Source organism: Macrobrachium nipponense, chromosome 24 (assembly GCF_015104395.2).
Source record: "Macrobrachium nipponense isolate FS-2020 chromosome 24, ASM1510439v2, whole genome shotgun sequence".
In the NCBI taxonomy this organism is placed as follows: Eukaryota; Metazoa; Arthropoda; class Malacostraca; order Decapoda; family Palaemonidae; genus Macrobrachium; species Macrobrachium nipponense.
The window spans coordinates 17,866,530-17,885,345 of record NC_061091.1 but is presented as its reverse complement, the minus strand read 5'-3'; the positions used below and the strand labels follow the sequence as shown (position 1 = coordinate 17,885,345).

At 34.6% G+C, this 18,816-nt stretch overlaps 1 protein-coding gene across 2 annotated transcripts in view; it reads right to left on the bottom strand.

Moving 5' to 3' along the window:
* The window catches only part of LOC135205491 (metalloreductase STEAP4-like), an 83,035-nt gene continuing 64,219 nt past the window's right edge, over positions 1–18,816 (bottom strand). For both annotated transcript variants that reach the window (XM_064236208.1, XM_064236207.1), the window contains exons 4-11: positions 11,761–11,937; positions 10,953–11,070; positions 9,242–9,447; positions 8,266–8,393; positions 7,508–7,635; positions 6,176–6,344; positions 5,077–5,285; positions 1–3,924 (exon numbers count right to left, since the gene is read on the bottom strand). In XM_064236208.1, the coding sequence (XP_064092278.1) occupies positions 3,784–3,924; positions 5,077–5,285; positions 6,176–6,344; positions 7,508–7,635; positions 8,266–8,393; positions 9,242–9,447; positions 10,953–11,070; positions 11,761–11,937 (1,276 nt within the window). In that variant the 3' untranslated portion in view covers positions 1–3,783. The remainder of the gene's footprint in view (positions 3,925–5,076; positions 5,286–6,175; positions 6,345–7,507; positions 7,636–8,265; positions 8,394–9,241; positions 9,448–10,952; positions 11,071–11,760; positions 11,938–18,816) is intronic.

Genomic DNA, 18,816 nt, shown 5'->3' with positions numbered 1-18,816 from the left:
TAAAAGATATAAATTTTATTAAGTGCGAATACAAACGAGTACAAGATATTCAATGAAAAATGAACTTCTCACAATAGCCAGGCATCGACGTAACTAGATTATTTTCACAACCGTAGTTTTAAAAGAGACAAAGTGTGTGTGTGTGTCTGTGTATAATATATGTATGTAAATAATTGCCTGGTTTACATACGATAATCACTATTACAACAAAAATGCTTCAAGTACAATGCTACTCCATCCTTATACCACAATCTAATTTAAATGCCTTAAAAAGAACGATGATACAATGATGATGAAAAATGATAGTGGCTGATGATATATAATGAATAATAATCATTACAAAGAAAATGGGAATTGTAGAGCATTGGGGTAATTTTGGAATTTCCCCAGTGTATAAAAGACGGATAATAACACATATTTACAACAATGGAGTAGGTATTTAGTAGTCCTTTTTTCCCAAATAACATTCATATAGTTTCTTACATGTGGACTTTGTGGCAATAACCATTTAAAAAAAGTATTCACAATGTTCATCGTAATAATACCTCTTTCTCAAGCACCTACACGTATTAGGCAACTAGAAGTGGAAATTATATTAAAAAATTATAAATAAAATTATATTAAACATGAACAAATCAAATTAATTATAAAAAACGGTAAAAGGTCGCGTTCACACATACTTACTAGGCTAAATACCATAATTGTCCCTTTGTTTTTGTATCCTGACAGAATAGTACTTCACAATTTAATCAGATACAATCACAGTTTCTAGGCTGACACCTGTTAAAAAACTTTCAAAAACTGATTGAATGGGTTGACTATAAATCTTGAAACATATTTAAATAACTGGTTGGAACTGCAGTAAATGAATTAGTCTTCTGAACTGAATTAGTACAAAAAACTCATCATACGTTGTGGCTAATGAACGAACAGTTGAGTCACTTAGATTTCAGAGGAATTCTCTGAAGTAAAATACTAAAAAAAAATGTTACAAAACATTCGAAATTTGGAGCTAGTATGTAGTTCTAAACAACGACTTTTACAAAATGATGGACAGGGAATCACGTTGGAAATTAAAAGCACTAATGTAGTATAAATAGTAAAATACAAACTGAGCCATGTGAATCTCTCTCGACAGATCAATATTGAGAGTCCATACGTTTGCCAACTCCATAATAAAAATAATAATAATAATAATAATAATAATAATAATAAATATTCAACTTCAGATTTCATTCAAAATCTAATATAATTTTTATTAAAATCCATCAATATATATTCTTGATACCTAGTAAACAAGGAGAGATTAAATAATAACAATGAAAAGTTAAGTACTATTTGATATAAAATTTTCTTTATAAAATAAACATAAGTGTATTTATTTACACTGTACTCCAGCAATTTGTAGTTTTTCGCTTATGATACAAAAATATTCTGAAGGCAACAGCTATATAAAACTTATCAGTAATTATGCCAAAAATACCGTTAATTACATACATTGAAACTAACAGAATGCTGTATTCCTTAATATATTGAAATAACACAAATCATTAAACTTCCAACAAATGTTAGAGTAAAATGTCGATAAAAATACAAATGTAATGTACAAACTCTAAGGTTGAATACCGCTTAATAAGTTTGTCAGTCTACTTAATCTTTTATTATCATCATAAATATCATCAATATCAAAACAGCCCGTGAAGATGATTAATAATCAGTGATAATTCTATTCTTTGATACTGAAGTCATGGACTGGTGGTACCAATGGCCCACTAGAGTAGGTGAGGGTGTTACTATCACAGTGTTTAGCAACAGCAAAGGTCATTACAAAGCCCTTTACCGCATGGAACTCCCAGAACATTTCTCAAACAAGTAACTTTTAGGGCTAACCAAATGCCCACATAGTCACCAGACAACAGACTAGTACATAGATTACTGTGAGAAAGGTTCAGATATTTACAAAAGTCATTATGTATAACTAAAAGAACTGATGGAGAGAAAAGTCCATTTAGATATATGAACGCCATTGGCCTATGAAAAACATCCTGAAGTCTTTGGGGTCATAAAACATTGCTTAAAGAAAATGTTTTTAAGATTTTAGATATTCTTAGAGCAATATATTACTCTATACTGCATATAAGCCATCAAACGTTGCTGAGAATCAAGGTTTGGATGATGATCAAAATATTTTGGTCAAGTCTAACTCTGAACTAGACTTGTCATAAAATAGGACTTAATGACTGAAGGAAAACATTTAAAGGTTATAATGAATTTTTTGTGGAGATAAATAATGCTCTGGATTCGAGTCATCTTACCAAACTTACAGGGAATGATCTTCTGACACAGACTCTTAAATTTAACAGATCCGGTACACCAAAATACTATACTGCTCTGAACTAGACAAATGTGAATACAGCCCCAGTATTAAATTCAGGATAATTCACGATTATTTACATTACAAGGCATAAAACCTGTTGATACCATTAAAAATAAAACAAATGAAAATGCATTTAAATAAATAGAAGAGAATAGGATACAACTAAGTATAAAAGACTAAAAAATGCATCATTCCACTACAGATTATTTCTAGTTTCTGTACCCATAGCATTTTTAAGTCTTTCAAAGACTAAAAAAAATCTGTTGGAAGCCTCGATAAGAATTATGACTTCCCTTCAACTTAAAAACCCTACTGCTATAAATAATTTTTTTTAGCTCATAAGAATTTCAGTTCTATCTTGTTTACTTTTCTTGACTCCAATGAAATCCGAATTTATCAAAGCAAAATTGAATTTTTTTAAACATCCTAAAATGGTTTTCCGAATTCACTTTGAATTCTTTCAGGTGGTCAGTATTATGTATCTTTTCTTAATTCGGTTCTGCCTGAATTAATTCAGGTCAGTATAATGTACCCTTTTAAATTAAATTCAGGCAGAATTCTTTCAGGTCAGTACTATTGACCTCTTTTAATTCAAGCTTATTCCTTTAGGTTAATCTGATATCAATTTTCGAAGCCAGTCTGAATTCTTTTAGGCCAATCTGACGTAACTTTTACAATCAAATCTGAATTCTTGTAGGGTAAGCTGTAGTAACATTATGGATCCAGACTGAATTCTTATGACTTAGCATTCAGTCTAAATTGTTTTAGACCAACCGGACGTAACATTTAGAATCTAGTCTGTCTTCTTTGAGCCTAATTTCTTTTAGGGCAATCTGACGTAACATTAGAATCCAGCCTGAATTCCTTTGGACCAATGGTTCTCACCCGGGGGCGTCAGCAATTTCCAGGGGACTAATTATATTCGTTATTCTCTTCACAAGAGTGAGGAACTCATATTCTGAAGTTTATGAACAAATGCAAACGTATCGCCTTATAAAGATAGTTTCTTAGTTAGACTCGTTGGGCTTCCCATGCTTCGTAATTATTTACCTCCATCCCTATCCCTCGAAACCCCTCCTCTTTCTCTTTTTTTTTTATTTTCCTTTATATTTGGGAGGGAATTTTAGTCATAGATGCAAGGGGGTCGGGGGGGGGGGTGGGGGGGGGGGGGGGGGGGGCGGGGGGGGGGGGGGCGGGGGGGTGGTTGCGTAGAGGGAAGGATCAACTCTCAGAGGGGGCGCCATACTAAAAAGATTAACAACCACTGCTTTAGACCAATCTGATATGACTTACAGAATCCATCCAAAATTCTTTCAGCCTAAATTCTTCGAGGTCTATATGACGTCACATTTAGAATGCAGGCTGAATTGCGGTCGGAATCCCTCTGAGCCATCTCCAAATACCCACTAGGCATGCTCGACTTTGCCCGTCTCGTAGGTGGCGTTACGCTCGTATCCCTTCCGAATCCTCTGGAGGTAGTTGTCCACCGGGGGCAGGAGAAGGGGTATTTTCATGATGACGGCGATGAAAGCTGGGTACAGGGCATACTGTTGATAGAAGACAGTGGTTATTATTATGCAAGTCAATGGTAACTTATACTACTACTACTACTACTACTATTATTATTATTATACGTAGTTATTATTATTACACAACATCACTGAACTAAACTATTGTACTGTGACAAGGAGCCATTGGATATACATTTGGATATACATTAATATATAGGTCAAAGGTAAGCTGGCATAATATTATTATTACTATTATTAAGGTGATAATTTTATCATTAAGCTGATATTATTTTTATTATTAAGCTGATATCTGTATCATCATTATTATTATTATTAGTGAAACGAGATCAAAGACCTAAACTATTATACAAAAAATACTAATTTATCATATAAATTTGTGAATCATTTCATATAAAAAATACTGGAACTGAACCAACTCGCCTAAGGCCTGTGCATTACTACCCTAATACAATTCTCATAGTATCATAATAACTTACATTTTTATCTATTTAACTATTAATTTGTTAATTCTTTTTTCTTTTTTAATAAGTGATCTCTTCTTTCTATATTTCCAATTACCTTCTGCAACTTCTTGCAAATGAAACACCATAATATTCTTTGGACGCTTCTTGAATTTCAAGTCAAGGCCCTCTGTGGTGGGCTTTTTCCATATGAACAGGGTTCATTCTTCTGAATAAAATAATAATAATAATAATAATAATAATAATAATAATAATAATAATAATAATAATAATAATAATAATAATATTAATAATAATAATACTGTTAAAAAGAATGGCAGAATTAAGTGAGTTGATCTTATATATTGTTTCTTTTCATTTTCCTTACAATTCGCTTCTCAGGCTCAGCGATGTTTCTGAGTAACTGGCCAATATTCATTAGGAATTTTCAAAAAATTATAAATGACAGTTACTCAGAAACATTGCTGAGCCTGAGAAGCAAATTGTAAGGAAAATAGAAAAAGCAATATATAAAATCAACTCGCTTAATTCTGCCATTATTTTTAACAGCATTTGTCTAAAAGAGGGTCTTCTACCAAAAAAAAAAAAAAAAAATAATAATAATAATCGTAATAATAATATTCTTTGGAAGCTTGAATTTCAAATCAATGGCCCCTGAATAGGGTACATTTTTCTGAATAATAACAATACTGAAAATCCAACCCACCTGAGGTCCTATGGGCAGGGTGTTGAAGCACCCCCAGTAGATGAACATGTACTTCCAGGCGAGGAAAATGTCGTGGGCGCAGGCAGAGATGAGGGCCACCCATCCCAATTTACTCTGGATGAAGGTGAACTCCCTCCAGGAGAGTGTTGCCGTCACGGAGGGCAGCGAAGAGATGCCCAGGACTATGACGAGACACATGGCAACGGCGCCTGTATGGAACACAAGAGAATTGAACGGAATATGAGACTAGTTAGACCGAAGGCCAAGCGCTGAAAGGGAAATTGAGAGAGGGAAAAGGTTTGAAAGGGGTCACATGAGGAAGACCTCGCAGCTATTACTCTGTGAAACAATTGTGAGAAGAGGGTTAGGGAAAGTATGATGGAAGAAAAAAATGAAAGGAGATCCAGTAAAAGGAATGGAAGAGGTTGCAGCCAGGGGCTGAAGGGACGATGCAAAGAACCCTAAGTAATGCCTACAGCACACCGTGTGAGGTGTACTGATGGCACTACCACCTTGTATGGAAAAGAGGTGAATGGTTGCTTTATAGTCATTATCAGGATATTGAGTCTAAAATCATTATCATTATTATCATTAAGTGTTGATTTGATCTATTGAAATTTGGCTAAAAAAACCATAAGCCCTGGAACACTGACAATCATTCAGTGCCTAGAAGGTAAGAAACGAGGGAGTTGGAGAAGTTGGACAGTTAGTTGGAAGAAAGGAAGTGGGAACGTAGGACAAGTAAACGACTAAAAGTGGGCGCAGTTTAAGGGCCGAAGGATGCTGCAACTAGCCTTTAGTTATGCTAACAAAGTGGGCCAATTGAGGTGCACTGACGGCACCATCATCCTACGGGTACTACTATTGAACAATATAGTCAGACAACTGAGTCAAATGACTCTCATAGAAGAACGGTTTTGTCTTACAAGTTTGAAACCATCTGTAATCGAGTGTACTTTTATAAACCTAATAGCTACATAAACTGAATACAAGCTGTCTAAAATATAGAAAAACCTTATGAGAGCCGGGATCCATAGCTCTCTTCTGAGGCTAAGCTTAAGTTTTGAGTCAACAGATCCAAAACACAAACAAACCTTACCCATAGTCATAAAGAGTTCTCCTCTCCAGTTGAGATGGAAATCGTAGATAGTCAACGTGTCCGTTTTCGTGGTGTTGGCGTCGACTTGGACTACCGCTTTGATTTTCGTGGGCGATTCGTAGATCCAACCAATGGTCTGGGGGGTTGTGTAGGCAACGGACAGGCAGGCCTGAAATGGTTGTAGGTTGTGATTACAAGACTGCAAGGACAACAACACTGCTTTTTGTGACTCGAATTAAGATTTATGGTTGTAGGCATAAAGAGGTATATTCAAAGCCTACATTTTGGAAAACTGTTCATACGATATATATATATATATATATATATATATACTATATATATATATATATATATATATATATATATATGTCTTATCATATTACCGTGATTCATATATACGCATTAAGCTACAAATGTCCTTTAATATCTGATTCACCCACCTAGGTTAACATATATTAAAATATATTAATTCCGAGGTAGAGTGAATTAGATATTAAAGGACATTTGTAGCTTAATGCATGCATAAATAAATAAATAAATAAATAAATAAAGATATATATATATATATATATATATAGATATATATATATATACATATTAAAAGCTCACTGGCCCAGTGAGGGAAAAACTAGAGTAGTAAAGAATAAACTATATAAAACAAACAATAACAAAGACAGCTAAAAAAAAGGAATTTTTCTATTGTTTGTATCCTACCTGGTGGTGGTTGGGCAATCAACTTCCAACACATAAAACACTTTATAGCACCAATCAATCTAACCCGCCCTAGATATTCCATTTTCCCCACACGACCAGACCACACCAAAAATACGCTGATCCAAATTTCACCCAAACTAATTCATTTATCACTTATGTAAATTTTTCACCCAAACTAATTCATTCTTCACGAATGTATATTTCTCACACTCATCAGTTATCAGCCAAAAGTCCAAAACCTGCAAATACTTGCAATATTTCCTTCCCATAAAGCAAACATTCTATCGTTTCACCCAAATTAATTCATTTAGCATTTAAACACATCATATTTCTCCAACCTATCAATTACTGGATAAAACTTAGGAATATTTTCCTCCCGAGACAGAAAAGTTTTAAGCTTTCTGAATGAAATATCTCCATCCATTCCTAAGTCTTCAATTCATCCAACATGTCCAAGCCACGTCAACGTACAGTGTTTCATAATTTTAAACAGTCTAATTTATATAGGTATCATTTATTGGCCAAATTTTGCAAATATTACCAGTAGTTTTCTCCTCAAAGACCAAACCTATAAACTTTCTGAACTCAATAAAAAAGCTCCAGGAAAAACAAACTGACATGCATGGAAGCCATCCCCAGCATGAGCAGACCCAACTGCTTCCTCATCTTGAGCCAGTCATCCAGCCATTTCGGAAAGCGACTGTATTTTGTTCCACGCCACAGCTGGATGTAGGCGGCGATCAGACCTGTTAGATAAAAATGTCAGGATTATGAATCTTTTTATCAGTAGACTTGCGTTCTTCAATAATATATATATATATATATATATATATATATATATATATATATATATATATATATATATAAAGGTAATGCCACGGAGGAAAAATGAAAAGACGAGAAAGGCCGAGATATTTCGGTCTACACGACCCTTTTCTCACGTAAAGTGTCATTAAGGCCGAAATATCTCGACATTTCTCGTCTTTTCAGTTTTCCTCTGTGGCATTATCTTTATTTATACATAGCATCCCGTTTTATATATTTCGTGATCAAGTTATTCATATATATATATATATTTATATATATATATATATATATATATATATATATATATATATATATATATATATTTCTTACTTCAATTTCCAATGTCACAATAATTTTATTATTTTACTTTTCTAGGCGCTTAATATATCCGTTTCGAAATATTCGTCAAGGTGTGATGAATCCTAAAAACTATCTTATAACAGTAGAAAAAACGCCACTACCAACTATACATTCAAGAAAAAGCCACTTCTTATTAATACACAGTAAGAAATGAATAAAATAACATAAAGATTAAAAATAAAATTAAAATATCAACGCTCAGCTGTTACCTGGAAGGTAGCAGAAGGAAAGGGTCCACAGGGAGCAGATGGCCAGCACCCGGTTGAAATTCGTCATTCCCAAGTGCTTCCAGCCCCAGCTCCACCCGCCTTCTGCCACGTTGCGGCAAATCTGGAACCTGGAATGCCATATGTATCTAAATCTTCTTCTCAAATTAAGCATATCTTAGTTTTACCAGACCACTGAGCTGATTAACAGCTCTCTTAGGGCTGGCCCGAAGGATTAGATAGTTTTACGTAGCTAGGAACCAATTAGTTCCTTAGCAACAGGACCTACAGCTTATTGTGGGATCCGAACCACATCGAGAAATGTATTTTTATCACCAGAAATAATTTCCTCTGGTTCCTTGTTGGCAGAGAGGGAATCGAACCCAGACCCTGAGATCGGTAGATCGGTAGTCGAGCATGTAACTGACTCATCCAACAAGAACCATATCTTATGTTCTAGAAGTACATATTTAAACGTTTATTTATGGGCAGCGTATGTATATATATATATATATATATATATATATATATATATATATATATATATATATATAAAAATGTATGCATATGTGTATATATATATATATATATATACAGAGAGAGAGAGGAGAGGGAGAGAGATGACGAGAGAGAGAAGAGAGAGAGAGAGAGAGATAGAGAGAAGAGAGAGGAGAGAGAGAGAAGAGAGAGAAGAGAGATTTTCTCAAGCCTGGAAATCCTGACAGCCATTTATATGCCACTCTTCCTAAAATGATGGCATGCAAAATGCTGAATTACTTCTTAAATGTTCAGATATACTTACCACACAAAAAAGTTGTTTTATATGATGGAGAAAATAAAAACAATTTATAGTTACAAGCAATTCTACATTATTGAAGTGAACCAGTTTATAACAATAAAAAAATTAAAAAGTGTACAAATATACACATCTAATATCAGCAAGCACAAAACACAACGAAAACGTGAAAATCAAACTTACGAAACGAACGCAAGAAGCCAGAGGAACACAAAAACGCCGAACACGACGGCAACGGGACGCTTCCACGAGGGCATGAGTTTGAGGGGGACATCCTCGATGTCCCTAGAAGCTCTGAGGGCTCCCCAGTCTACTGCGTGGAAGCCCATCGATCGAGCCAAATCGGACACGGCAGTCTTGGCTTCTTTGTTGTCGCCCGCCAAGAAGACCTGAGGATAGGTTGCCTTTGGTGAGGAATGTAAACAAACCGGGTGGAACCTGACCTCAGAGTATCTAGTGGTTATGGGACTAGGGTCTTTTCAGGACTGTAATGAGATAGTTCTTTTTATACTGTATTAGGTAGACACTATATTATGAAAGTTCTTTTTTCTTTCAATAAGTAAATTTCATGTACTGTACCTTCTTACTGTTCTGAGAAAGTTCTTATAAGACAAGGAAATTCTATGTTCATTTAGGTTAATACGAAGGTTCTTTTTAAAACCAAGAAAATTTCACATACTGTAGCTTGATATTGTACTGAAAAAGTTCTTTTCCATTAAAAGTACAGTTCATATACTGTAGCTTGATATTGTATTAAAAAAAGTTCTTTAAAAAAAGGAGTAAATTCACATACTGTACAGTAGGTAAATGCTGTATTGAGAGAAGTCTTTTTTCTAGTAAGTAAATTTAGTATACTGTAGCTTAAAATACTGTATTGAAATAGTTCTTTTAAAAAGAGTAAAGATTATATACTGTGACTAGATACTGTATTGAGAAAGTTCTTTAGAAAAGAAAAGAAGTAAATTCATACACAGTAGCATTAGACTGAATCGAGATAGTTCTTTAAAACAGAGTAAATTTCATATATTGCAGTTTTTTACAGTACTGAGAAAATTCTAAATTTTATACTGATTACAAAGCATTGCAGCTAGCGTAATCTAAGACTGCGTAACATAATTTAAGTCTTATGCTTAATTGTATGACGTTCTTATATATAGTTACGCATTAAAAGCAAAGAATCAGACCTTTAATTTCAATGAACACCTACAAACTTGATATGTACGAAGCTTAACATTACTTATCAACTGGAAGCAGACAGTTTATCCTTTAAATCTTGTGGGATGATTTAAGCAAAAAAACCATAACTCCTTTCAATGACTTTTAAAAGCAATATATAAGACCGTAAGAAGCTTTAAAATCCACCGATCAATGTACCTTATTTATGAACGAATTTAAAATACAAATCATTATTCAAAATACGAATTTTGGGACGGTTTAAGGCAAAAAGAAAAAAAAACTAATTTAACAAACTATTAAAGGCAATATAGTATCATGCATTTTCCTCTCTCTCTCTCTCTCTCTCTCTTTCTTTATGTACACTGATAATAATAAAACGAACACTTCATTTTCTAGTCCGATAACAGTAATGTCATGCAAGTTTTCCTCTCTCTCTCTCTCTCTCTCTCTCTCTCTCTCTCTCTCTCTCTCTATACAAACTAAAATCAAAAGGACCGCTTTATATTCTAGTCTGCTAATTGTACTGCCATACAAGTTACCACCTCTCTCTCTCTCTCTCTCTCTCTCTCTCTCTCTCTCTCTCTCTCTCTCTACAAACTAAAATCAAAAGGACCACTTTATATTCTAAGTCTACTAATAGTACTATCATACAAGTTTCCACTCTCTCTCTCTCTCTCTCTCTCTCTCTCTCTCTCTCTCTCTCTCTCTCTCTCTCTACCTCTTTGCTCCCCTGCAGACCTCCATTTTCCAGGGCGTAGGCCGAAAGCACATTAAAGCCTTTCACGACCTTTGCTTCTGGGACGAGACCTTGAAGGTATTCAGCGTTGCTTCTGTAGCTGCAATGAAAGTTATTTTGAGTATGAATTTCAGTTCTGAATATAAATTAAAAGTTGGCAATTATTACTATTTTCGCGAAGCACATATATATATATATATATATATATATATTATATATATATAATATATATATATATATATATATATATATATATATATATATAAAGTAGAAAATTGTCATTATCTTTTTTACGAGACAGTTAATGCAAAGTCTGGCAATCATTACTATATTTCACAGGACAAATGAAAAAAAAAAACTTGGCAATTATTATTTTCGCAGGAGAAATAAAAATGGAAAAAATGGCAAGTATTATTATAATTTTTACAGGACAAATAACGATACAGATAAAAAATTGGAAAATTATTTTCGCAGAGCAAATAAAAATTATTATTTTCACTGGACAAATAAGCTCAAGTTTGCCATGTAATTTTTCTTATCTTCTTGTGACATTTTATTACTATTATTATTATGATTATTATCACGGAAATTAAAGAGGCTATGGGACAAAAGCGGAGCATATATATCTTTCACGGCTAAAACAAATTACAGATAAGTAAGAAAAACTAATTCACTTACTAACAACGATAAATGAAAATAATTAACAAAGCAACAAAAACAATGAAATAACCATAAGTAAACAGATAGGAAAAAGAAAAATCCAACATGGCCGCCAGCAGGGCACACTTACTGAGGTCCACGTCGCTTCTCTGTGTTGTTCGATACGTCAATGACTATCTTCCCTCTGAGGTGCGTCAGTGGCAGGTAGTCGTAATAGTCTCTTCCCACGGCTACTATCACCAACTTGGCACCGCTGAGAGCCACCTCCTGGCTGGTCAGCGTAGCTCCTGTCTGTCTGACGAGATTCCTGAAATAATAATAATAATAATAATAATAATAATAATAATAATAATAATAATAATAATAATAATAATAATAATAATAATAATAATTGGTTAACTAAGGGGTGGGGATGTGGGCTTGGATACCTCTAAAAGGACTGGGCCCTCATGGGGAACTTGGCTGCCCCTGGGGTCCTTTATCTATCTCAGGGGGTCCTTGGTTACCCCAGGGAGCACTTGACTACCTTAAGGAGAACTTAGCAACCTTGTGGGGTGCTTGGCTACCTCCGAGTGCACCTGTTTGCCTGAGGGGGTCCTTGACTATACCTTGAAGAGCAATTGGTAACCTCATAGGACCCTTGGCTACCTCAGGGGGTCCTTGACTACTTCTAAGAGAACTTAGTAACCTCAGATGACCCTTGGCTTCCTCGTGGTACAATTAACAACCTCATATGAGCCTTGGCTTCCTCGTGGAGCTATTAACAACCACACATGACCCTTGCCCACCTTACGGAGCAATTAACAACCTCATATGACCCTTTTTCATATAGAGAGAGAGAGAGAGAGAGAGAGAGAGAGAGAGAGAGAGAGGATTGTGTTATACCTCACGAACTTCAATTACTGACACATTTCAAAGCAGTATTCAAAAAACTTTTAGGTGATTGATAAGTAACGATTTTCTTCTCGTCTTGATGGTGAAGAAAACGTGAACTCTTAATGACGAAGTGTGACGCTGTAGTAATATATCATTCAGTACAATTTACTTCCCTTGAGCAGTTTGAACACAAAATAGCTTTAGGACGAAAAGCTGCAGAGAAATAAATGTGTATAAGTCCACTTCACTTATAGTAGTAACTTGGTAAGTAATTACTATAATCTACTTAGCTTTGTCACATTTATGCTTCGTTAAAAACAAGGGGAATGAAATGTGGATATTCTATCCCGTAGAAGTTCTTAATGCTTTCCAATGTTGCAGACATTATTACTATACGTATATAAATCCACCCACTTTCGTGCGCATGCGCTGTAGAAATAATTTCTGAAGTTTTTTTTATCATTTTTTTAAGATATGAGATTGGTAATCTCTACGCCTGTACACTGTGAGAAGGAATTCACGTCGGCGTAACATCACAGAATTTTAGAAAGTGTGTTCATAACTATCCCTTTGATGTTTTCCGCCGTGGAATTTGAAAGTAAGTAAAGATTTCCTCGTCTGTTTTTTTGCGAGTTTCTCTTTCTAAAAGATGTGGCGAAAAAATCTGTTGATGGGTTTTGAAATACTGCAGACATAATAGAGACTATAATAGTCAATGGAAGCTAAGACTCAAATATAAAACCAAATTGTTGAGCCGACTCTCCTTTATGGCACTGAAGTGTGGGTGTTCAATGACAATGAAGGAATATTGAAACTGATTTGAAGTATATGCCGTGTAATACTGATTGATAAGGTGAACGTTCTCTGGAGGTGTATGAGACAGCTAGTGTTGTTTTTATTTTACCGTGGATGGGTTTACTCACTATTTACCAATTAAATTACGAATGTAGGAAACGGCTTTAATACTGAGAATATATATATATTATAATAATATATATATATATATATATATATATATATATATATATATATATGTGTGTGTGTGTGTGTGTGTGTATTTATATACATGTGTTAACGTATACTTATAAAATATATAGTGTATATGAATATATGATATATATATAGTCTATACATTGTTCGACCAAGATTATAAATCAAAAGGTGACACTAAAAATCAAAATCAAATCTCAAAAACTTTAAGGACCTTCAAGTCTTCAAGTGAAGGACTTGATTCCCATAACCGAATCTTCATGAACAATACATCTCTCAATCTCGTGTGACCGTCCTTCACTCTGCAAATCTATTATAAAAATAAAGAAAGACAGAGAATACTTGAAGGGTCTTTGTAATTCGTAAAACAGGAAGTAGCTGACTCACGCATGCGCAGTTGTAAGACTGTAATTTCCATAGCAGATACGAGGTAGAATTAAATCCTGCACATGTATGTATATACGGCTCTAAATTGTATATTTTATACATACATATTATATAATTATAAATACACACATGACATATATATATATATATATATATATATATATATATATATATATATATACGTATGTATATATAAATATACTTATATATATTAATACATATATGTAAATGCTTATGTAAATTACACGCACCCACACACACACACTCATATATATACATATATATTATATAAATATATATATATATATAGATATATATATATATATATATATATATATATATATATATATATTTGTAAATTGTCTGCCTAAGCATAGTTATGGAATTAAAATGTTTCAGAGTGAGAGAGTCTCCCGATCTCCAAATGTTCAAGAGAGAGAGAGAGAGAGAGAGAGAATCTTCTGATCTCCAAATGTTTAAGGGAGAGAGAGAACGAGGCAGCTGAGGAATATTCTAACCTCAGAATGTTTGAGAGAGAGAGAGAGAGAGAGAGAGAGAGAGAGAGAGAGAGAGAGAGAGAGAGAGAGGCAGTTTGAAAGCTTCTGATCTCCAGATACTTCAACATTTAGGAGATCAGAAGATTCCAATCCTGCCTCTCTCTCTCTCTCTCTCTCTCTCTCTCTCTCTCTCTCTCTCTCTCTCAGCTGATTTCTTTTGGAGTCCTCTTGGTTTTATAATAGGTCTGACGATTCTGTCCATAAGGGTTTTCAGGTGAAGATTTTCAGAAAGCAGAAACACGGAGTCGTTCAGTAAGAAACGCATTTCCGCTTTCCGCTCGCTAAATTCTAACGGCGCGTTCCTTGGCCTATGACTTCCGTACCCAGATCGCTCTTTGGAAATCATTTCGCACAATCGTCGAAACATACTTGGAAAATAAAAAAACACTAAAACAAACAAGGCTATCTCCGCAACAAACAGACACAAACACTACAAACGTGAGAAACTATGTAATACTCCGTTCAGGCGAGATGATGATAATCTTTATGATCGAAGTTTTCGTGATGCGTGCATCTGTTTCAACGGGGGGCGTGGGGTTGGGGGGGGGGATGGTTGGAAGGATTTCAGGATAATTCGAAATATACAAAGGATAAGCAGGAACAGTGATGCCATGGGTCACGATGAATCTATGGGAGTTATCTCACTGGAGAACGCCATAGCGATCGAACTGTAGAATAATTTAGGATTCGAACTGTAGAATACCGTAGCAAAAGATCTGTACAATACCCTAGTAATCGTACTGTAGACTTCCATGGCAGTCGAACTAGAAAATATCGTAGCAACTGAACTATACAATATCGTAGCAACTGAACAGTAGAATGAAATAACTCAGAAGCTATGACACTACCAAAGCTTTGATAACAATGGCTACATGAAACGAAACATCTCCGTCTATACAGTCATTATGACGTCGTGACATCAAAAGCTTCCTCATCGTCACCCTGAACTCTCAATTGAGCGATGACTTCAGGATGAATACGAATAATTCATCTCTAGTCATACGGAATCATCTCGTTTCAGAAAGAGGGTCGAGATAATTGAGTTTGTTTCGTCGTCAGAGATAACGGAATAGAATAAAATATAGAATGCATCCCAAAGGCCAAGTGATGGGACCTAGGATGAGGTCATTCAGCGATAAGCCGGAAATTGAGAGTAAAAAGAGTGAAGTACGATGGAAGAAAGGGAATATAAACGGAGTTACAGTAAGAGGAATGGAAGGAGTTGCAGCTAGGCGCCTAAGGGACGCTGCAAAGTTCCTTAGGCAATCCTGCTTACTGTGCAACGCGTGAGGTGTAAGTGGCGGCACTAACCCCTTACGGAGTATGTCTCTTAAAGGAAACTTTTATAACCCACCCCAAGGGCTTCCTGGAGCAGTCTTGAGCCCCGAGGGATATAATAACACGTTTTGGAGAGCGAATTGGTGTGATGGACAAGTGTACGCTGACTGACAGGCGTGAGGTCTTCACTGCGCATGTCAGATGGTAATCCAGCGTGGGGGAAATGCATCACACTTCGTTGTAAGAGTTCATGGGAATCTTTGAGTTACGTTATTCACGTGTATGAATATGGATGAGTATTTATGAATGTATAAAACTGAATACATGAAAATTTCAATTAAGTGATATGCTCCTGGGAATGTTGTACCCGAGTTCGATTCCCGGACGAGGAGAAAAGATTTTACGAAGATCTATTATATTCCAATACGGTTCAGTTGACCTCATTACGTAAGGTACTTGGTAGTTACCAAATAGTGTGAGTTGCAACTAAGGTAGAGATGTGATGGGTCTAGCAACCTCATCCCCAAAGTCTTAGGGGGAAAAGGCATTATATATATATATATATTTTTTATTTATATATATATATATATATGTGTGTGTGTGTGTATGTACGTATGTAGTATGTATTTATACGCAAGGGAGGGATGGGCACTAGAGACGATTATCAAATATATAACAAATATCAAGCAAAAAAGTCATACTTCTAAATCCACTTGTAATACATAAATAAATGAATAAATTAATAAATAAGTAAATAAATAAATAAGCAGACCAAATTTAAAATGGCAAACGCGAAAACAAATTACGAAAAAAAAAAAAGAATGACGAGGGCTCTTTATGATCGCCCTTGGGAACAACACAGAAACGAGAATAATTCTTCGCATTTTGTTTTGCCTTCAAGGTTATTGCTAAAACGCCATGATGTGAAATAACGGCAAAGGTTAGCAAAGGCTATTTACTAATATCATCTTCATGGCTACTTAAGGAATGCCGGTACGTCAAGACACAATAACGATAGACACAGCACCACACACACACACACACACACACACACACACATATATATATATATTATTGATATATAGATATAGATATATATATCTATATATGTATATATATATATATATATATAGATACTATATATATAGATATATATATATATATATATATATATATATATATATATATATATATGAATAACTTGATCACGAAGTATATAAAACGTGATGCTATGTATAAATAAAGGTTTTTGCCACGGAGGAAAAAATGAAAGGCGAGAGAGCCAAGAACTTTCGGTCTACTACGACCCTTTACTTAAGCTCCGTGGCAAAAAAAACTTTATATACATATACATATACATATACATATATATGAATATATATATATATATATATATATATATATATATATATATTATTGATTTTAAAAATGCATGAGCTGCAAGAGACTATTATCCTTCTCGTGGTCAGGTCAGCAACCTGACCTTGTTCTGATACTCTGGATGCGGGGTCGAATCCTGCTACGGGCGTTAAAATTGCTTGATATTCTTTGCATGTAGATCTAAGCCTTTATAGTGACAAGTGTACCCAAAAAGTGAAAAGAATTCGAGATCATAGCATATATTAGTTATGACAGTTACTCACACACACACACGTTTATATATTATATTCACACGTTAAAGGAAAACAGACACTGGATCTTAAGGAAGTAGCTTCGAATTATGAGGTTACGAAAAATGAAATAATAATCTGATTATGAATAACAGAATCCGTGAATATGGTTCAGCTTCCCAAGACATTTTTCTAATGGGAACGCTCTCTGTCTCTTTTCAACTTCCCAATAAAAATGTCCAAAGGGAATTTCGCTCTCTCTCTCTCTCTCTCTCTCTCTCTCACACACACACACACACAGAAATAAACACTTCTTACACCACAATAATAAAGATGGAATCCGGAAGCCTTAACCTTCCATTTCTTAGCATTAATTTTGAGGAATGAGGCTGCTAGCCCCATAGTCATCTCCAGACTACCTGTGACCCACTGTAATCCAATAACTATCATGTACATAACAGGTTTTAACAGACTGAGTACTCGGCTGGGAATAAGAGTGAGTCCCTACGGATGTTCGAAGGGCTTATGTGCTCAAGGCGTCTGGCGCGTAATTGTGGTCACCCTTCCAAGTGCTGACCATATTCATGAATTAACTAATGTGATAGGACAACCAAAGGTGTTATACAAACAAAAATAATCATATAAAGCCAAAGTAAGTTGAAATTTCTATGTAACCATACACACACACATATATGTACAGTATATAAATATATGTAAATATGTGTGCATAATATATGTGTATATATATATATATAATATATATATATATATATATATATATATATATATATATATATAAAACTGAATCAGGAAAACCTGGAAGGTGATAAATATATAAATGAAGGTAGAAGCCATGAAGGAAATTGAAACAATGGAGTCTGCTGCGAGATCTTTACTTAGCAGTCTGCTAAGTAAAGGACCTCGAGTCGAAAGATATATATGTATATATATATATTATTATATATATATATATATATATATATACGTATATGTGTATGTATGTATGTGATATTTATATATATATATATATATATATATATATATATATATATATATATATATATATATATATATATATATATATACGATTATAACCTTAGACAAACAGATATCTGTATAAGCATTGAAACAAAACAGCAACAATCTACAACACTGCAAACACCAAACAACATAGCACAAACACCAATAATCTACACAGCACTCAAACAAGCGAAGAAACAAACGCGCAAACCCACAAATCACGAACATAAACAAACAAGGAAATAGAGAACGAAGCAATTTGGCAGCTCAAACACTCTTATTATATCTAATTCCTTTCCATAAACTCCTAACGGGGATCGGGGGATGCTGCTCTTGAGAATGAATGCTCGCGACCTTGACCCTGACCTCTGCCGACCTCTCGTGATTTCAGGCGTCTTGGGGAGGTTTGGTCGGTGGCGTTTGACTTTTGTTGTTTACGATTTTTTTCTTAAGTCTATCACTTACTTG